The sequence below is a fragment of the Pelobates fuscus genome, chromosome 5 (assembly GCF_036172605.1).
Source record: "Pelobates fuscus isolate aPelFus1 chromosome 5, aPelFus1.pri, whole genome shotgun sequence".
NCBI lineage: Eukaryota > Metazoa > Chordata > Amphibia > Anura > Pelobatidae > Pelobates > Pelobates fuscus.
The window spans coordinates 261,492,436-261,514,920 of record NC_086321.1 but is presented as its reverse complement, the minus strand read 5'-3'; the positions used below and the strand labels follow the sequence as shown (position 1 = coordinate 261,514,920).

The window sequence follows — 22,485 nt, the reverse complement described above, 5'->3', positions numbered from 1 at the left end:
CTAGATTTCACATAAATTCCGATGCATGTTATCTATAAAGTACAAGTTGTAACATAATTGTATACAAATTTAAACTTAATTGCCAATTCAGTTATATGTCAATTCAATTGTATGAACTGTGTGTTTCTTGATATTTAAAAGTTACATAGTATAATACCTCCTATTTATACAACTTAATAACGATAATACTGATACAATATTGTTCTTGTTAATATTTGTGTAAATTCTCAAGACAGTAAAAGAGGGAAAAATAATAATAATAAAATAGATCAAATAGAGATGGATCTAGACAGATACTAATGGATGAATAACATGCCTTAACATATCCTAATGTTGAAATCCTTATACATATAGGGAACAATGATAGAACCAGTTCTTACATAATGGTTTGGAGAAAGTGCTTAATGCCATATAATAAAAATCTATTAAAATGTGCATGGAGATAGGGAAAATATACATAAACAACCCTATATCCATAATCAAATAATATATAATGAAATGGGATAAAATATAATATATAATATATGATCTTAAAGTGAGAATAAAAATGAAAATAAAATAGAAATGAAAATGAAAATGGAAATGAAAAACATTGGTTAGTAGTCAGTAAATAAATAATACGGTTTAGAAATATAAATATAAATATATAAAAATATAAATATAAATATAAAAATATGAGAATAAAAATTGAGAGAAATGAGTGGAATATGCAAGATAATAGAACATTAATTCAAGTGCCGTATAGGAAAGTGATAAGTGCATAGTGTAGTGTATCCAAGATAGGAGGTGGATATAAAAAATATCTAAGTGTATAATATCAGACTAGAGGAATGCATGTAACTCAAAGTCTATATTCAATCCTTTGGGGACTAGGGTGTCTAATTCGAAGATCCACTTTGCTTCTGTCTGGTCTAATAACTTGTCAATGCTACCTCCTCTCCAATGGACATTAACTTTTTCTATAGGAAGAAACTCTAGACCTGTAGGGTCTCCCCCATGTTTTTCCTTAAAATGCTTTGAGAGGTTGTGTGTTAAAAGTCCCTTTTTGACATTCCTAATGTGCTCAGCAATGCGTACTTTCAGTGGTCTCTTTGTGCGTCCAATATATTGTTTCAGACACGGACAGGTGATAAGATAGATGACTCCTGCAGTGTTACAGTTCATTCTGCTTTTCAGGTCATATTCCTCTTGATTAATCGATGAAGTGAATCTGGTGGTTACTTCTCTCATTGTAGGATTATTTTTGCATGCTAGACATTTCTTGCACCTTGTGAATCCATGAGTGAGGTTCTGGCCTCTGGTGATATTTGGGGGTTTGATAGTGGGTGCCAACATGAGTTGGAGGTTAGGGGCTCTTGTGAATATGATCTGTGGTTGGTGATCAAGGATTTTAGAAAGGGTTGAGTCACTTTTAAGGATTCCCCAGTGTTTTTTCAGAATCTTCTGTATTTTCGGTGCTTGGTGGTTATATTTCGTGATAAAAGTGGGTGCCAAAGTGTGTGTTTCCAAGGTTCTGTTTCTTTCACATAAAGTGTCTTCTCTTGGGACAGATAGTGCTTTCTCCATGGCTTCTCCTAATAGTGTTGCAGGATATCCTTTGTTTGCAAATCTTGTCTTCATTTCTTCCATTTGGTTTCTGCATACATCAGTTTTGGAGCAGTTCCTCCTGACTCTCCTAAACTGGTTCTGAGGAATGTTCCTTAACCATGTGGGTTTGTGGTGACTGTTAAAAGGAATAAAACTGTTGCAATCAACATTCTTTTTAAAAGTTTTCGTATGGATTTTTCCTTCCTCAATATAGATGTTTAGATCTAAAAACTCGATCTGTTCTTTAGAATGATTAAAAGTGAATTGCAAGTGGTAGGGGTTATGGTTGAGGTAGATTTTGAATTCCTCTAAAGACTCTAAACTCCCTTTCCATATGAAGAAGCAGTCGTCGATATATCTACGCCATAGGGACAGATTTGCGCCAAATGGGCAGTGGGTCCATACGTATTCTTCTTCCCACTTACCCATGAATAAATTAGCGTAGCTAGGCGCAAATCGTGTCCCCATGGCTGTACCTTCTATCTGGAGAAAAAAACGTTCATCACACCAAAAATAGTTATGGGTAAGGATAAAAATGATGCATTGGATTAAAAAATCAATTTGGTCATTCTTGAACTCTGAGTATGTAGCTAACGAAAATTGTACAGCTTCACATCCCTGCAGGTGTTCGATCACTGTATATAGGGAGGTGACGTCGGCGGTGACTAAAAACATATCGTTGCTCCACTTAAAATCAGATAAAAGATCCTCTCCATAATGCCTGATTGCAACCTCCCCCTCCAGGGCAACGGCTAAGCTGGCTGCATAGGGGGACTCTCTGGGTCTCATGTCCAAATGTAGGATTCTAAGGGTTTCTGGGCCTGCTATTAATACCACTGCCTTTCCAGGCTCTCCTAGGGGGATAATAACTGCACTTAATTAACAGTCCTGTTCTTTACACTATGGATCTCCTCTAGTTTAGCTATTTTGACACTACTGGGCATATCCTACTCTGCTGAGACATTACAAATCTTCCGATTTTATTTTGGTTTTAAATGCCTGTATATGCCTGTTTGTAACAATACGCATGCCAAAAATAATAAAGAATCCATGTTGTGATGCTATCTTAGGTAACCAATGGTTTTAATATTGATCCTTATGAATAATCTAACATGTTCTAATCTTATATTGAGTTAGTTATATATATTTATAACAGTACAGAAAAAAAAGGAGTAAGAAATGCCTTTACAACGTTTTCCATTCACCATAAAAAATAATAATAATATGGTGAAGTACTGAGATTAAGTGACAAATCCTTATAAAACCCAAGTTCATTATGTTTATTAGTTGAGTGGTTGCAGAGAACTTATCAATGACATTTAAAGGACCACTATAGTGCCAGGAAAACATACTCGTATTCCTGACACTATAGTGCCCTGAGGGTGCCCCACCCTCAGGGACCCCCTCCCGCCGGGCTCCCGCCTCTTTCTCCAGCGTCGGGTGGGGAGCTCTCCTCCTCTTCTCCGCCTCCTCTCCTCCTCTTCAGCTGAATGCGCATGCGCGCCAAGAGCCACGCGCGCATTCAGCCAGTCTCATAGGAAAGCATTTACAATGCTTTCCTATAGACACTGGTGTCATCTCACTGTGATTTTCACAGTGAGAAGCACGCAAGCACCTCTAGCGGCTGTCAATGAGACAGCCACTAGAGGCTGGATTAACCCAAATATAAACATAGCAGTTTCTCTGAAACTGCTATGTTTATAGAAAAAAGGGTTAACCCTAGCTGGACCAGGCACCCAGACAACTTCATTAAGCTGAAGTGGTCTGGGTGCATATAGTGGTCCTTTAATTTTTGTTATAGATGTTATAGATGCTACAGATAAACGCTACCATACTCACCCTTATGTAACCCCACTTCCACATGTGCAGTCATCAGTACCATATCTAGTATTATTTCTAAGTTATTTAGATGTCATATGTGCAACTTAATTGTCAATTAGCGGATTAGTGAATAGACTTAAACATTTTATGAGGTGCAACCATTTGTACACTAGACAAATAACCTACACTATGTGGTTGCAAAGGTAACATTGCTGCATTTCTAATATATTTATTTTATAATTTATATTGTAAGATTTTTTGATTGTTTAAAGCATACATTCTAGGGATAGAAATTAAGATATTGGAGGTGTGGATATGGTAAACCTGAAATGCTCTAAAGCCAAGGGTGCTCCTCGCCTTTGGGTGAGGTTAGCCATTTTATCACTGCCTCTAACTGTGATTAAAGTAAGAAGTAGAATATGGTGTTTATTATGCTTGTTGCATACGTGTCTTGTGACAATATATTGAGTCATGAGGTTTCATATTAAAATTATCAGTCCACCCCCTATTTTCAGTGGTGGAACCCCCAATGAAATAGATCCCACAAACACATACTTATGACTAGAGGGTATAAATCCTGTCAGTGTATCAGTTATTGAGCTGGTTTATATGTTTCCATCCCTCTTATTAATCTCTACCTAATTCACTTGCCCACTTGTAGATTATTTTCACCCACTTTCTGCTTACTAACTGAGGGAAATCCTCTGGTGATACAGACTCAAAAGTGGAGCCTTTAACCCATTCATCAATTTTTTTCACCACTTCTGGCCCAAATGACAAAGTTCACATTTCCCATGAGTAGCCTCAACAGTTGTAGAATTGCATTACAGAATGTAAAAAAAAAAAATGCAGTGCCCACTTGCCATCATTTCAAACAGATCCAATGAGAAGAAAACTATACAAACATAATTAATGCTGTCCACATTTTGCAAACCAGGTTTGTTTGCACCAAATCTGTTGTCCAGTGAACATACCTTATTTCCAATATAAATACTAACAGCATTTTAAACATCACAGACCTTTCTTTCATTATTTCTATGTATAAACCAGTAAGTGGACTGAAACCTTTTAATGTAACAGTAATCTATATTCTTGACAGTAGTATAACTAAATAATTATCCATTACACTGCAACGCCCTTTATATTTTTCTTTCTATATTCTGTTCTTTTACCATAATAATAAAGGTCGCCTTGCCTTGCTAAGGGTCAGCTAAGATTAAATAATTGTCAGCGGCCAGGAATTTACTTAAATTGTGTGATTTGGAATTTGGCAAAAAGAAAATATCATAAATGTATTGTATTTGGATTTTTTTCAAAGGGATTACATCACTAAGTATCCAAATTCTTAAGTGGTCATGTAACAAACCACCAGTTTATACACACAAACCAGAAGGGGTTTCGATGTTGTTGGATTTATTACGATTCAGAATAAATGGAACACAATAAATGAAACAGCTTTATTTATAGAGATTACAGTCTTTCATTTATTTGCATGCAATAAAATGATTTCAACTGTACAATTGTCCACTGAAATGCATTGCCAAATGATTACCAAATACAATTACTGTATCTTCTGCTTTCCTTGTGCATAGTGTGTATATGAAACTATTGATTCCTTTTGGCATACAAAACCATTGTCTTTATTAGGGATCTCAAAACGTTAACATGCACCTCTAATTCTCCTGGTTGTTTCTACACACACTGGGACAGATTTGGAGCCCTTGCATTTTAAGATGCATACTCGTGGCTAGACTGTCCCTTTAATGTTTTATTGCTCGCACAAAAACAGTTATTTTATCACTTTCTTTGATGTATAGCTAATATAGTTTAAAGGACTATTCCCATTTGTGTGGTTGTCCTCAGCAGAACACAATGTGGCAATACCTACGTCCTAAACAAGTGGAGGCTGGAACAGGACTCAATTGGAGATTATTGGTCTATGTTAGGTCATATGAAGTCAGTCCTCAAAGACTACCAATGATCCAGGATTTAGAGATTACCAAATTGTGTTTCAGTAAAGAGATCTACTAAGCCTATTATGGTCATAAAATCTATTACAAAATAGAGAAAATAACTGTATTTTTCTATTTTGATTTTGAAAATTATTGCAAAAGCCCAACTATGCATCTGAAAGAACACTGTGTAAAACATAATCTTGGTACCTTTGAACTTGTTAACAAAAGTATTTTTATAAAGAATAACTTCGACTCAAAATTCCATTTCGTTAATATGTATTAAAGAGTTATGGAACAAGGAGTATAGTCACTTTGATATTTACATCCACATATCTCTATACATCTATAACACAGCAGGGGTAAATGTGACACTGTATTGTTCAGAAATGATGGAACCTTTTCTTTTCCCCCCAGCTCCTTTCATCACCACCCCCCTTGAGACACTGGATGCCTTGGTGGAAGAAGTTGCTACTTTTATGTGTGCTGTCGATTCATATCCCCAGTCAGAGATCACATGGACACGTAATAACATTCCTATTAGGTCTGTATAAGAAAACTCTTTCTATAAGTAGATAAGTCGTTTTTTTTTTCCTTTTTTTTTATTGGATAATGATTTTGTACTTTGCTTACACAGAAAATGTACACAATGCAAGTAGCAAATATTATAGATAAATCACAAATGCAATCTTTAGGTCAAATACTACATTTGTTGAAATCCAAAGTAGGAATGGCACTCACCAGTAGCAGAAATTGATCAATAGTATGGTATCTCTCAGATAAGGGAAACTAAAAATACCTCAATATGTTATAGAATCAAAAAAAAATATTCGCGGACACATAGGTTCCATAGGTTTACTCTTAAAAAAAGTCTGCATCTTGAATGGATTACAAGTCTGCATCTTGAATTGGTTACAAAGATTATAACAGTGTTTAATTAATGGCTTTCTCCATTTTGCCAATGTAACTTATATCTGGGACACTACCTAAACATTTAACTCTCAGTCCCAGATATAAGTTACATTGGCAAAATGGAGAATGCCATTAATTAAACACTGTTATAATCTTTGTAACCAATTTTTTCATAGTAGTGACCGCTCATTGGACTTTCATGTATAGCGGCACCTATGCAAATGAGGTTGTTTGCACTCACCCAATAGAGTGCAAGAGGATTGCTTTAAATAGTGGACTTGCAAGGGACTGTTGTATCACTGATTGACGTCCTGAGGAAGCTTTACGGCGAAACGCGTAGACGACGCAGTGACGTAACCACGTAGGTTACGTATTGACGCAAAAGTGGGCGGAGCTATTCAAGCACCCGAAAGACCCCAAGCCGACGCTCGTAGTCACTGGAGACCGCAAGTACCTATCCGTGGAGGATGTGTGGAAGCCGGCTGCTGTGTTAATCTAGCCCGGGCAGGGGGACCACTAAGCTATTTTTTTCGCTATTACTGTTATGTCAAGGACTCCAACCCTTTGATGTGGATAGGAGTGTTTTATGTCTAGTGTGTATAATAAATGTATTTAAGTGTTGCTGTGCTTCACTATTAAATGTTTTCTATTTCTATATACATCTGAGTTGAAGTAATCTCAAGATCTTTCTGAGAGTCTGGAACTGAGTTTGCGCTCCACCTGTATAAGTATATTGTCTTTTCTGCTCCCCATGGCTCAGTATCTAGCCTGCTCAGTACATACACGTGAGAGCTAACAAACTTATTGACTATTTATACACAGACACTAATTGCAATTTAAAAAGTCACAGGTGTGGGAAATTAACATTTAATTGTCATTTTAACCTGTGTGTCACCGTGTTTGTCTTTAACATTCAAGGGTATGCAAACCTTTGATCAGGGTCATTTGGGTGATTTTTGTTATCATTATAATTTAAAAAGGTGCCAAACAACTATGTGATAATAAATGGCTTCATATGATCACTATCCTTCAATAAAAGACATCTAATTTTTTTGCATGATCAATCTTATTTTCAAAATCAATGCCAAAATTTCACAATTTCTGCAAGGGTATGCAAACTTTTGAGCACAATTGTATTATGACCTTTGAAAAAAAAAAATAGATACATTTAAAAAAAATAAATTAAAAAAATATATTTATTTATTTTTCAGTGCATATATATATGTGTGTGTGTATTTATTTTTTTGATTCTGTGAATACACATTTTTTTGCTGAAAATCCTGAGAGTGCTCCTTTGCTGTGGCCAATTTATTGTAGTCATTTTTATAAATATAGGTAGGATGAAAGGATAAAGTTTTGTGAAATATAAGTGCATGTCTGAAAGGTATTTTTAAGCAGCAAATAATGTATGAATATGAGCTATGTTATTATTGTCTGCCTAGCATTCTAGGAAAATGAACTGTTACAATGTGAATAACTAATTAACTTTATAAGGATGTTTATCATTATTATTATTATTATTATAATATTTATATGGCGCCATCAAGTTCAGCAGCGCTTTACAATGGGTGGACGAACAGACATGTAGTTGTAACCAGACAAGTTGGACACACAGGAACAGAGGGGTTGAGGGCCCTGCTCAATTAGCTTACATGCTAGATGGAGTGGGGTAAAATGACACAAAAAGGTAAGGATAGTATTAGTATTAGACTAGTGACAGTTGCAGAAGAGGAATCAGTCAGGAGCTAATAACAGTTTAATTGATACGCTTTTATGAAGAAGTGGGTTTTTAATGATTTTTTGAAGGAGTGGAGACTGGGTGAGCATCTAACGGAGGAGGGAAGCGAGTTCCACAGGAACGGTGCAGCCCTCGAGAAGTCTTGAAGGCGAGCATCAGAGGTGGGAGTACGGACAGAAGATAGACATAAGTCTTCAGCAGATCGTAAGGGCCTAGACTGGACATACTTGTGTATAAGGGAGGATAGATAGGTGGGAGCAGCATTATGTAGAGATTTGAAAGCAAGAACCAGAATTTTAAACTATCATATTTTAAATTATCATAAAGAAAGCTCATTATTTTCTCTTGTATATTGATAACAATGTGTGTGTTATGGTGTCCCTTTAATAGAATGCAGTACAGTTTCCAGGAGACATTATGTGACCACATCAGGAAATAATGGTTAAAAGACCGCAACCTCTTGAAAACAGGACAGCCCAGGGGATTATATCTGGCTGCACTTCAGACCAGCCAGACCCTGTGTCTGTGCCTTCTATTTTTAAGTTAGGGAAAAAAAGAATAGTCTTGAGACAAAGTTCATGAATCCCTTAAATCTTAAAGAGTAATTAGAAATTACAAAAAATATATATTTTTAGCCATAATTATAAAATAATGTTTATTCTAATTTACACACTGGTAATAGTTATTACTTTTTTTCTACAAATATTATAGTAAATTGCTTAAGTGTATGGACAAATATATTTAAAAAAGCACTCTAAACTAAAGTAGTAAATAGCCCACCCATAAGTGAAGCACACAGTATATTATATATTATATGTTTAATATTCTTTGATATTAAAACACAGGCTTATGCACGGGCTTTGTGGGTAACCCCAAGCAGCTGCTCTGTATGGCAAAACAAATGCATGAGGTCACCACATATGAATGCCAGGGAGATTGAATAGAACAATTTTACATAGTTTAGGTCTTGTCAAAGCAATTTATCAAAGACTCTAAACCTCACATTAGCTTAACCCATCAAACACAAGGTACAGAACTGAAGAATTCCAACAGCCTCAGTTACTCCACCATATAATTCCAAAATACTGCTTTTATCTGTATGTACGATCCAATTCAATGTTCTTCAGGCATTGGCTTTTATCTGATTTACCTCAACATACTTGTCAGTTCCCATGACCTGTATAGAGTCTTCTCTGCTCATGACAAATTCCATCAGCAATACAAAAGAGTTTCATGCAGAAAATGAAGCCCAGCATTGAGCAGACTGTGAGTATTGTTTATTGTGTAATCTTTATTTAAAGAGTTTTATTCAAGGGCTTCAAGCAATGTTAAAGAACAGGAGATTCCAGAGTGGAGTCAGGTGTCAGCATAATGAATGTGGATAAAATATATATTTCAAATGGGATGAGATTCTTCTTCTTAGGAAAAAGCTTGCATGATAACTAACTGTTGCAATATAACAATACTAAATAAAGGTCTCCAGAATGTGAGGGACCATACTAAGCAGTGGAAATGGCAAGAGGAGAGAAGATAGCGGCTATAGATAACAGTCTGTTCAGCAAATGTTAGGCACCCTCCTGAGCTGAAGGATGGGTGAGGATGCACATTATCTTAGCAGACCATATCACAACTTGGAGGTCCGACTGATTGATGACTTCAGAGCATCCAAACAATCTCCTCTACCAGCCTTAGACAGTGCTGTTATGCTAGTTTTGAATGTTAATTGAATTGGTATTGAAGTATTTGATTATTTCCACTTCCTAACTCTAAAAACAAATATGTATTCCTAATACTATAATGTTTTTCTCTTTATCTAGATTCATGGCCCGCCTAAAACTAAATTTAAAAATTGGGGGGAAGAAGTATTTCGTTTTGGCTTTCTTCAAACACCAAAATTAAGTTCCTGCAACCACTCAAACTGCCTCCCTGGAAATCACACCAACGCTTTGAAAAGTCCTATCCAATGTTCCTCATAGAGAAACATGCACATGCATGGCAATGGTGTGCTTCTATTGGAGGTTAGCTGTGGGAACCAAGTAGACAGTCACTAGAAGCATATTTAACCTCGCTATGTAAACATTATTGTATCGACTAGATCGCAATGCTTTACATTGCAGTGTTAAAACTAAAGGACAACTGCTTTTAGACCACTTTACTGACCTCCTGCATAAACTTACATACCAGATTATCATCTTTCCACATAAATTCAAGTGATTATAGATAAATGTTTTCTTGATTATTCAGATGAAATTACTTTTTAAAATTGAATTTTTTGCTTGATTTGGAGTAATTTTATAATTGTGTGCAAAATGATTTTTGTACATGATGACATGCACTGCTATGCAGGTCTAATGGTTATTCCCTACCCAAGTGTAGGCAATTTTCAAATGCAAGCTATTACTGGTTCAGCAGTGAAGTATAGAAAGGCAAACTGTGTCATCTTTGAGAGTCTGAGGCTGATTGTCATTGCCTCAAATTTAGTTTTTGTTTTATGGGGGTTTTAGGTTTGGTCATAGACCAAGGATTATAGTCCATATAGACAAGTGTGTTGTCTCGATCCAGAATTTGTCATCTTTGCTCCCTGTATTAACTACAACTGGATCATTGCAAAATTAATTGTAATCTGTTATTAATTAAATTATTCATAAAGATCATTATCAGGGAACATTTATGTGACAGAACCATCCGTCTGTCTATTTTGGTGGATTCGTCTATTTTCTTCCCGTCCGTGTAAATGACTGTTTCCAATGTCACAGCCATACGAATGACTGTTTGCAACAAATAAAACTACCGAACGGATGGCCACCCAGAATAGAAGTGTGCTGCTGGTTAACGGTTTGATCCCAATTAGAACGTTGTGGTTAACCGCAGACACTTCTCAATTAAACCGACTTCAGGGTGGCCATCGTTAGTATGTCGACCACGAGGCAGCGGCCATTTTAAACTGCACGAAAGCCCAGCGGTGTTCGGCTCTGATTCCATGGAACTAAAAACAGACACTCTTTCTGCCGAACACCGCTGAAACAACGGGTCGCCTGGCTGTCTCGACAAACCCGTACGAACACGAAAGTACTTAACCCAGATAGCCTTCCCATGGAGTCAATCGCCTGCCGAAAGACTGTAAGAACTTTGACTCCATGGCGATTGAACTATACGTATGGGATCTGAGCACTATTCATCAATAATATGCACTCAGATCCAGGCTATCTGGGGATATGTGATGTGGATGTGAAATGTACAGTTATTAAAAAGTCATGTATTTTTATGTATTTTCTGGTTTTAGATTTAAAATGGCGATGGGTCTTTGTCCTGGAGATAATTGTATTTCTTCCCAATTATCTCCAGGGCAGAGGGGAGGGAACCATATTGCATTGTGGGAAAAGTCTGTGACTGTATGTCTGGAATGTCCTCCTGTACTTCTGTAATTTCAGTCTTCCATTTGGTCCCCTAGGGGAGTGTCCACCAAGTGGAAGACCCGCATAAATACGGGCGGGTAGCCCACAGTAAAGCCAGATCCTGTTTGACCCTCAATACGGAGCTTCTGTCTCGTTATTGGGGGGATTTATTATCTATGCTTAGAGACTGCTTATTGGAAACGTATGCCGCTTGGTGGATGTCGTGGTTCGGCTGCTAGCGGCAGTTCGTGGAGTTCTGTTCGGGAACTGGAGTCCCTTCACGGATTCCATTCGGGAGATTACCGCTTCCCCTGGTTATGGTTCGTGGATTACAATTTATACGAACGGAGAATTGATATGGTGAGAGGGGAAGGCTCTTTTACTTATAGACACTGAGTGTGTCTTAACAATTGGTGGCAAGCGACGGGATGAATCCCACAGCACAGAAGGTCAGCTACACAGCCCAATTGAAGGAAAGAAATGCAGTATGAAGAGTTAAGACGTGCTACTCTTAAGGACATACTAGAACGCCGAGGACGATCAGCAAGCAATTTAAAGAAACGTGAAATTATTGCTTTGCTAGTGGAAATGGATGCAACACAGGGAATGGAGAGAGCTAATGTGCCCAGCAGTTTGGATTTAACACCCGAAGAAATACAATTTAACCGGGCAGTACAAATAAGGCTGGCAAACTTTGGCCCCAACCCCTCAGCAGACATTGTGGAACGGGTGCAAGCCGCAGTAGCAGCACACCAGGTGCTCCAGGGAAGAGGAGCTGCAGCAGCAGAGGTACCCAATAACAATTTCGGAAGGAAAAAGGTACCCTTTGCTGCATTTAAAACTTTTATTGAAAATGAAGGAGAAATTGATGGGTTCCTGGCCGACTTTGAAAGGCAGTGTGCCCTACACCAGGTACCCACAGATGAATGGGTCACCATCCTCTCTGGGAAATTATCCGGGTGGGCTAGTGAAGCATTTCGGGCCATCCCAGAAGAGGAGATCACCAGCTCCCGGGCAGTGAAGGATGTGCTCCTAGCCAGGTATGCGGTGACCCCAGAAGCTTACAGACAACGCTTCAGGGAAACCAACAAGCAGGTTGGTGATTCTTATGTAGAATGGGCCTGCAGGGTTCACCGTACTGCAGCCCACTGGATGGCAGGATGCCAAGCAGTAACTGGGGAAGAGGTGCTGCAGGTGTTTTTACTGGAACACTGCTTCGATAGATTGCCTGCCGGGGTCCGGGAGTGGGTCAGAGATAGAAAACCCTCTACCCTACCCGAGGCGGCCCGTTTGGCAGACGAATATACCGTTGCTCGCAAATTGGACAGTACAGTTACCAAGGTCCCTGCCAGAATGGAGTACCGACCAGCAGCAACTCCCACTCCAAAAGCCTACCAACCCCCAGTGCATCGCACCCCAGCGATACCACCAACAAATAATTATGTGCAGCCGTCCAAGTTCAATGCCCGGGATTATTCACAACCCATCAGGTGCTTTATGTGCAAACAGTTGGGGCACAAGCGTCCAGAGTGCCCACTGAACAGCGCCAATCAAGATCAGTCCTGGAGGAGACCAGCCAACGTGAATCAGCGTCCACCACAGCCTGCTGCTCACTGTGTAGAGCAGGAGGAATTCTGGGGCATCCTGCACGAAGCCGACCCGGTGCAAGCCGCCCATCAGGATAATCACCAGCAACACCGGCAGACTGTGAAACTGAATGGCCGAGTGGTAAATGGACTTAGAGACACAGGAGCCACCACAGGAGCTGTCTCTAAACGCCGGCGGGCGTACTAGTACGACCCCCCCTGTGGCCGGTGACCACGATCTGCAGTCTCTGATCGCAGTGACAGGCTGTCACTGCGATCAGTATTTTCCGTGTGTCAGCCGATTTCAAATCGGCTGACACACTTGGCCGGCGGCTTCCCCTGTGCAGATCGCGGTCAAGGGACATACCTGGCCCCCCCAGGCAGTCCCCCTGGGGGTCAGTGACCGTGATCTGCACTGTCTAAAATCGCAGTGACAAGCTGTCACTGCAATCTCAGAGCGCTCTGATCGCAGTGACAGCCTTTCACTGCGATCAGTGTTACATGTGTCAGCCTAATGGCTGACACATGTAACATGCGCAATGATCCCCCTGCAGATTGGTAGGGGGAGTGCTTGTACCACCCAGGCACTCCCCCTGTGGTCAATTACCCAATCTGCAGGAGGTGATCACAGTGACAGGCAGTCACTGTGATCACTGATCCTGTGTGTCAGCCAGTGATGTGAAATCACTGGCTGACACTGTCTCTGCCCGCTCTCCTGTAATAAAAATAAAATATTAGTTAAAATAAATAAAAAAAAAAAATTACAGTTACAAATAAAATATACTTAGATCATTTATATTATATATATATATATATATGATCTTAGTATATATATATATATATATATATATATATATATATACACACACACACACATTTACACATGCACAAAGTGTATTTAAATATTAATATATATATATATATATATATATATATATATATATATATTAATATCAAAATACACGTAGAAGGATATTGATTAAATATATAATTATATATATATATATATATATATATTTATATATAATAAAAATTATGTAAATACGTTGAAAAATATATATAAAAAAATAATTAAAATAAATAATTAAAATATATATATATGTGTAATTGTGTAAGTTCTAACTGTATTTTGATAATAATAATATATATATATATATATATATATATATATATATATAAAAAATAATTTTACATATATGTTTATATAATAATTTAACATAATTAGGTCATTTTATTAATTACAATTTGCGGGACCTGCCTGACAACCCAGGCCGAAAGTATAGGGAATTTAATTTTCTAGCACTATATTTAACCCTATAACTTTCCATGACACCATAAAACCTGTACATGGGTGGTACTGTTTTACTCAGGAGACATCGCTGAACACAAATATTTGTTTTTCAAAACCGTAAAATGTATTACAACGATGATATCGTCAGTAAAAGTGAAGTTTTATGAATTTTTTCACACATAAACGGCACTTACACTGACGATCTTATTGCTCGAATACTTTTTACTGTTTTGAAACACAAATATTTGTGTTCAGCAAAGTCTCCTGAGTATAACAGTACCCCTCATGTACAGGTTTTATGGTGTTTTCAAAAGTTACAGAGTCAAATATAAGGCTTGCGTTTCAGTTTTTTCACAATGAAATTCGCCAGATTGGTTATGTTACCTTTGAGACCGTATGGTAGCCCAGGAATAAGAATTACCCCCATGATGACATACCATTTGCAAAAGTAGACAACCCAAGGTATTGCAAATGGGGTATGTTCAGTCTTTTTTAGTAGCCACTTAGTCACAAACACTGGCCAAAATTGGCGTTCAAATTAGTTCTTTGCATTTTATACACACAAACAAATATTAACGTTAACTTTGGCTAGTGTTTGTGACCAAGTGGCTTCTAAAAAAGACTGGACATACCCCATTTGCAATACCTTGGGTTGTCTACTATTGCAAATGGTATACCATCATATTGGTAATTCTCATTCCTGGGCTACCATACAGTCTCAAAGGCATTGTAACCAATCTGGCGAATTTCAATGTGAAAAAACTGAAAAGTGTAACATGCTATATTTGACCCTGTAACTTTCTAAAACACCATAAAACCTATATATAGGGGTTACTGTTTTACACGTGAGACATCGCTGAATACAAATATGTGTATTTTATTGCAGTATAAGCAAACAGTATTATGACAGTCACAGTTAGAATTTCACGTACAACTAAACATTTTTTAAAAATTCTTATTTTTTCCTATTTTTCAATATTTTATTCATATTAAATTGTGTTTTATACCCAAATATTTGATGTTAAATGAAAGCCCTGTTTCCCCTGAATAAAATGATATATAATAAGGGGGGTGCATTTAATATGAAAGAGGTGAATTACGGTTGGACAGACATATAGCGCAAATGCCAGGTTTTGTTTATGTTTTGCTCTGTTCACAACGTGTACATTTGGCTGCGGTCTTAAGGGGTTAAGAAAATGCTATGCTAATATTTTTAAACACAACAACTTGGTTGTAAAGGGATGCATTCTGGATTAAACTTCTAAGATAACGTGAAATATCAATAATAGACCCTTCAGTGTAGTGAATTATGTCTTCCTGAATCATTTCAATTTTAGTGCTGACCTATTCAAAATGTATTTTATTTATAAAATATTCTAAAAATAGCTATTATTACCACATAATTAATTATTCCTGCTAGATAATTTTATTCAGCAGGTGGCCATTTAGCAGATGGTATGCATGCTCTTACAGCTTGCATTGTTTTTGCTAATTAATATAGCTTTGACATGAATCATAATTCTGGCACTTCACATATTTCTGTTAAAAAAAATATTTTGCAATACTTGGGAGCATTTCAGGCAGACATTTCTGGGATGTAGTTTTCTCCGCTGGCTCCACCACAAAATCCTTAGTAGGAAGTCAAGGCATACGTAATGCATAGCTCATTTATTTTCAAAGGATAAAATATATTAGTTATGATAATGTCTACATATTATAAAAACAAATAAGATCAACAGCAATATAAGCTTGCTCAACAATAAAGTGGTGTGGATGAAGTGGACCTGTCTTTTTATTCATGCAATGTAAAAAAAATGCATTTTTTTGCAAACTGCAATGTTTACATGTCTGGGATAAATCCACCTCTAGTTGCTGCATTCCTGACAACCACTAGGGGCACTATATCATTAGTAGTACAGGTGTGTATTCCTAGCACTCTATGGTTCCTTTAAAGTTGTAATAAATAAAAATGACTGCCGGTCAAAATTGAGAATAGAAGGAACATACTTATATACAGCACATGATGGAATTACAATAAATGAGGATCATTGCATTACATAAGGACATGAGATATACAAATGTTTAGGAACACTTTCTCTATTGTATATGTTGAAGCAATTTTGTTTGAGATGGAAATTGCAGTGGGAATTAGCCTCCAACTGGTCTATCAGTGGATGGAATATGGCATCACAGCAATGCTACTATTTGCTACTGTTCTTATGACTGGGAGACTATTGCTTTGTGACTTCAGAATTGCTTTCATAATGCTAATCGTTTCATATGCAGAAAGAATAAAGCATTATACACACAAAAGATACATAAACATAAGTGATGTCAAACCATATATACAAATAATGGTATAGATCGAATTGCCACGCACATGTACAGCCTTACACGGTTAAATCATTACTCCTTGACCCCTACAAAAATATATCACTAGCTCCGAAATGGTTAAATCACAATGATCTCAAATCTTGATATAGCCACTATGTTCTTTGCATAATTTAACTAATATGGACATAAAATTCACATGGTAGAAAGTTGTCTTAATTTCGCTTCTTGTTTTAAGACCACCCATAATTTGGTGCCTGGTACATATATATTTCTTCTAATGGAGATGCTTTTAAAAACATAGAAATTCAAGGCCACACACGCTTTTCTGTCAACTAGTCAAATATATTCAAGATCACAGGCACAGCCAGTATTTAGATACAGGCCTGTCAAATCTGAAAGGATGCAGAGGGTTTTTTCTTTCCCTGTTAAAGAGTTGTATTTTTCCTCATCCAAGTAAATATTTTTACAGTTTTCACAGCTTTTTGCGCTCAATTGGGGAGTTAGGATAAGAGCATATGTGCATAGGAACATCAGTACATTTCACACCTTTTCGATGGTGTGTTTTAAAGGCTTTCATTCAATGGAAAAAACAGAAATGAAAGAACTTCATCAAACACATTTTTGGCACTTGTCAGTGAGTAGATGTGTTTCCAATGAGTTTATCTAAATTGTGCTTGCATAGAACAGCTGAGCAGAACATTTTCTGTTTACTCACCGTTGACTTATCTAAACAGTCAAGTAAAAGTGTCCACCACACCAGCAGCTGGAGCATTTCCTACATAAGTAAAGATGCTGCATCAGATTTATCTCAATTAACTACACAACCTTTAAACAGATCAAGCATCACATGTGTGTTAGTTAAATATCTGATCATTTTCCTAATACATTAAATGAATATTAAACATGTTCTGAAAGCTGTGTGTTCACAAGGTGTAGTCACATTGCCAAAATCCTCTTAATTAAAGAATTAAAAATTTACTCCAGCCTCCATGACCACTTCTGATTTTAGAAATTGTCGTAGAGCAAGGAATCGGTTAAACCCCGGCAAATGTGACTTAACACAGTATCGGGATGAATTAAAATGTTGGCATCTCCAAATACCTTCCCAATGATAAGAAACATTAGGTCAAAGTTGTATTTATTATTTATTTGGGATAGTCATCCACATATATCTATAATACCAAGGACAAGAGCACTCAACTGGTCTTTTTCAAAGTGAATAAACTACAGCTTAATTATTTTATTGCAGTAAAGAATAAATCAACTCTAAAGGGACACTATAGTCATCAGTTTAACTACAGCTTACTACAGCTTAATGTAGTTCTTCTGATGAGTATAGTAAGTCCCTGCAGGCTTTTTGCAATAAACAATGTATTTTCAGGGAAAAGGCAGTGTTTGCATTACAGCCTAGGAACAACTCCAGTAGTCAATCCTCTGATTGCTACTAGAGGTGCTTCCTGGGGCAGTTCTGCATGAAGACACTGAACTTTTCTCATAGAGATACATTAATTCAATGCATTTCTATAAGGAGATGCTGATTGGCCAGGACAGTGTTTGTATTGTATTTATTACTCTGTATTTCACCTTGTCATATATATATATATATATATATATATATATATATATATATATATATATATATATATATTCTTCATACCTCTATTCTGTCATCTCAGACTCATTACAATTGGTTCCACTGGTAAAATGTCTTTTAATACATAGTTTATAATATTTTTGATAAATAGATAGGAACATAAATGTATGTATACATTAACTATATGCAGAATATATATATATATATATATATATATATATATATATATATATATACATATATACACACATATGCATAGCAATTTAAATATTACCCATTGGTTATTAGTTATTAGGTATGATGATAAAATGTGTTAATTATTAATGTTAAACTATTGAAATTTGTTATATATCCACAGATTGTTCGACACACGGTACAGCATTCGAGAAAGTGGTCAACTCCTGACCATTCTCAGTGTGGAGGAAAGTGATGATGGTGTGTACTGCTGCCTGGCCAAAAATGGTGTAGGAGACTCAGCAGAAAGCTGTGGGGCTTTCCAAGTAAAAATGAGTAAGTGTCAATGATGATGAAAACACTAACTTCATGCCAACAGTTGTTCTTTCCTTGAAAAAACAATTATCAGGCCTGTCAGACTACCCACAATGCATGTGAAAGATCTGAAACAGACTGGCAAAATCGATTTTGCTCATATGAATCTAACACCTACTGTAAAATCCCAATACAGCTGTATCAACAAGCAACTCAATTATATTGTATATAGTACCAAATAAAAGATTGGAGCTAAGTAGCTAGATACTGTGTAATGGATTTTAGATGGTGATAAAATAAATATATTGTATACTTTTAAGTAGATGAGAAAAAAATCAATAGCATTAAAAAATCTGCTATGTAGCTTTAACATATAAAACCACAGAATATAGAGAGAATAAGCTGTGTGCTAAGGAAAATACTTTGATCCATATCTTCCATGCATATGAAGTAGATGGAAAAAGAACAATAATGAGTCAGATTATCAATATTATAAAGATATTCACTCAAATAAAAACTTACACAATTCCAATCTTTACTGGCTAACTGGTGAGGATCACACCTCATGAAATTCTCAACTTCACTTCATTGTGATAGTTTATAACTATGGTAGAGTTAATTCAATCCTCAAAATAATACAGCATTATGTATAAGAGGTCTAAGAATCGGGCACTATAGGCTAAAAATATAATGGCACTTGGGGGTACTGAATTCTTGAGAACTGAAATCCAAATGGCAATATAACCAAGCTATGACTTTAGTTGAGTTGTAAAATCATTCTAAATAAGCTAATTTTGCCTACATTTTGTCATTTGGATTTCAGTTCTCTACAATATGACATTTAGTGGATAAATCTTCTATTTCACAATAGATACGTCTTACTTTTCATGTATATTATTGTGGTAGGTCTCACAGTACATAGAGTTCAATACATGCTGCTGACTGTAATTGTGTGAAAAGCAGGGAATAACTAATTGAATTAAATACACATGCATATGAAAGCAAAACAGGTGGTCTTTGGAAGGCAAACTGCTAGATTGGGTGATAGTCTGTTGGTTTCCATGTTGATTACTGCTTATTTAGAGTTTTGCCCCAGAATAGCACCTTACCTTGATAACTCTCCCCTTTAAGGGGACACTATGGGTACCCAGACCACTTCATATTTTTGAAAGGGTCTGGGTGCAGTGTCCCTGTCACACCTAGCCCTTTAAAGAATCTGCAATGTTTACATTGCAGCACTAAGACAACCTCCAATGGCGGTCTACCAGACAGCCACTAGAGCCGCATCCGGGGATTTTACCGGACTTTTGGTCACCTAAATGTTGCTGGACATCCTAATGCTCTGCATGAGAACATCCAGTGCCAGTTAAATCACCATCGGAAAGCATTGAAGCAATGATTTCCTATGGGGAGGGCCTAATGCACTTGCGGCGCTGACAGTGCATGTGCATTAGCTCCCCATCGGATGACGTCGGAGAGGTGGAGAATCAGGTAAGTGATTAAAGGGTTTATTTTAACATGTGTCTACCAGAGCGGGGGACCAGAGGGAACTATAGTGCTAGGAATTCAACGTTGTATTCATAGCACTATAGTTTTCCTTTAATGTCTGCATTCCAGTAGGGATAGAAGGTATGTGTATATTCTGTATTGTACTCAAAGTAAAACTGTAAATCCTTTTTGATTCCAGAGCATTAGATTATTGCTAATATAGAATCTACTAGCACAATTGAGTTTTCTGAATATTTCTTGGAGGTCTACAAGCTTCAGGCATTAAAATAGTGACTTGGAGCACCCACTCGACAGACTAGCTCTAAGAGAGGACTATAAGTGCAGTCAGAGTACTGGAATTCTATCTTCTGTGTTGCCTGTGTCATTTTATTCCCCATGCATAACTTGGACTGATCTCACCCTCTCTCTTTTGTAGAACTTGAGCTGAGCCATGGCTGTGCACAGTCAGCTGCCTTGCCGATCACTTCACAAAACCTGGTTCACAAAATTGTAAACTGTGTTTTATATTAACCGATAAAGCACAAGCAGGCTATAGAACACTTTCATACCTGGAGTTGTAAAATTATGCAAAAAAAAATGTGGAGGTTGCAGTATATAGAAAATTGGAAATTGTTATAGAATTGGAGCTCAACTTTAAAGGAATAAAAAAATACAAAAAAAATAAATAAATTATATATATATATATATATATATATATATATATATATATATATATTCAGAAAGTATTCAGGCACATTTATTCACATTTTATTACTTTGCAGTCATAGGCTACAGTTGCTTTAATTATTTATTTTCACAAAATACTCCACAGTGATAAAGAAAAAAAAAATTTTTTGACACCATTACAAATATATGAAACAAAAAAATAATAACATAAAACATATAATTGACATAAATATCTAGACTCTTAACTCCGTAATTAACACCTTTGGCAGAAATTGCAGCCTCAAGTATTTTGGGGTATAATGTGACATGCTTTGCACACCTGGATTTAAGCAGTTTCAGCTATTCATCTCTGCAGATCCTATTAAGTTGTATCAGGTTAGATAGAATGGGCAATCATTATAAGGTCCCTCTAAAGATGATCGGTTGGTTCAAGTCTTGGCTTTGGCTGGGTCATTTAAGGATATTCATAGAGTTGTCCATAAGCCACTCTTATATTGTCTCAACTGTGTGATTACAGTAATGTCCTTTGGCCCAGTCTGAAGTTGTGAGCATTCTGGACCAGGTTTTCATTAAGGATATCTCTGATTTTTTTTGAGTTCAGCTTTCCTTCAACCCTGACCAGTTTCCCATTCCCTGCCACTGAGAACACCCCAAAAACATGAGGCTTCCACAACCATGCATCACCGTTGGATGGTATTGTGCCGGTGATGAGTGCCACCTGGTTTCCTCCAAACATGACACTTTCAATCTTCAGACTAGATAAGCATGTCTCTTACAGTCTTAGAGTACTTCAGGTGCTTTTTTTGCAAATTGCAAGTGGACTTTCATTTGTCTAGCAGTGAGGAGAGGCTTTTGCCTGGCCAGTCTGCCATAATGGCAGGTTGGGTGGAGTGTTTTAATGATTGTTGTCTTTCATCAAGTTTCTCCCATCTCCAAAAATGATCTCTGTGATCGTGGAAACATTCAATTCAAAAACAAAAATTGAAATAATGCCCTGCAAGCACTCAAAATTCACAAGAGATTTTATTGGCACAAAACAGAAAGTAACAATCAGGGGAAAGGTCACAAACACCTAATGTTTTTTGGACCTTCATGTCCCTAGACATTCAAGGCAGCTGATTTTTTTTCTGCAGATCTGTGCCTTGACACAATCCTGTCTTTGAGCTCTGAAGACAGTCTCTTGTCCATTTGGTTTCTGGTCTAATTTGCATTTACCGCTGTAAAACCTTATATAAACAGGTGTGTGTGCCTTTCCAAATCATGCCCAATCAATTGTCACAGGTGAATGCCAATTAAAGGGTAAAAACATCTCAAAGATGATCCAGAAAAATAGGATGCTTCTGAACTAAATTTCAAGTGTCATAGCAAAGAGTTTGAATAATTACATCTGTTTTTTTAAATACAGTTGCAAAATTGAAAAAAATCATTTTTTTTCCTTTGTCATCCCAAAGAACACCTCATGTAATGACAAAAAATACTTCCACTTCAAGGACTTTATCCTCAAAAAATTTACCCTAATTAGGACCAAAATAAATACAATAATCACAACATTGTGATGTTAGCATAATATACAATAATGTTATAATTTTCATTAAAATTTTTACTAAAGAA

General features: G+C 36.8%; 1 protein-coding gene across 1 annotated transcript in view; it reads left to right on the top strand.

The window, feature by feature from the left end:
• Positions 1-22,485, top strand: part of MUSK (muscle associated receptor tyrosine kinase) — a 200,114-nt gene that overhangs the window by 47,246 nt on the left and 130,383 nt on the right. Inside the window, exons 2-3 of the mRNA XM_063455267.1 lie at positions 5,778-5,904; positions 18,569-18,720. Of these exons, the coding sequence (XP_063311337.1) occupies positions 5,778-5,904; positions 18,569-18,720 (279 nt within the window). The remainder of the gene's footprint in view (positions 1-5,777; positions 5,905-18,568; positions 18,721-22,485) is intronic.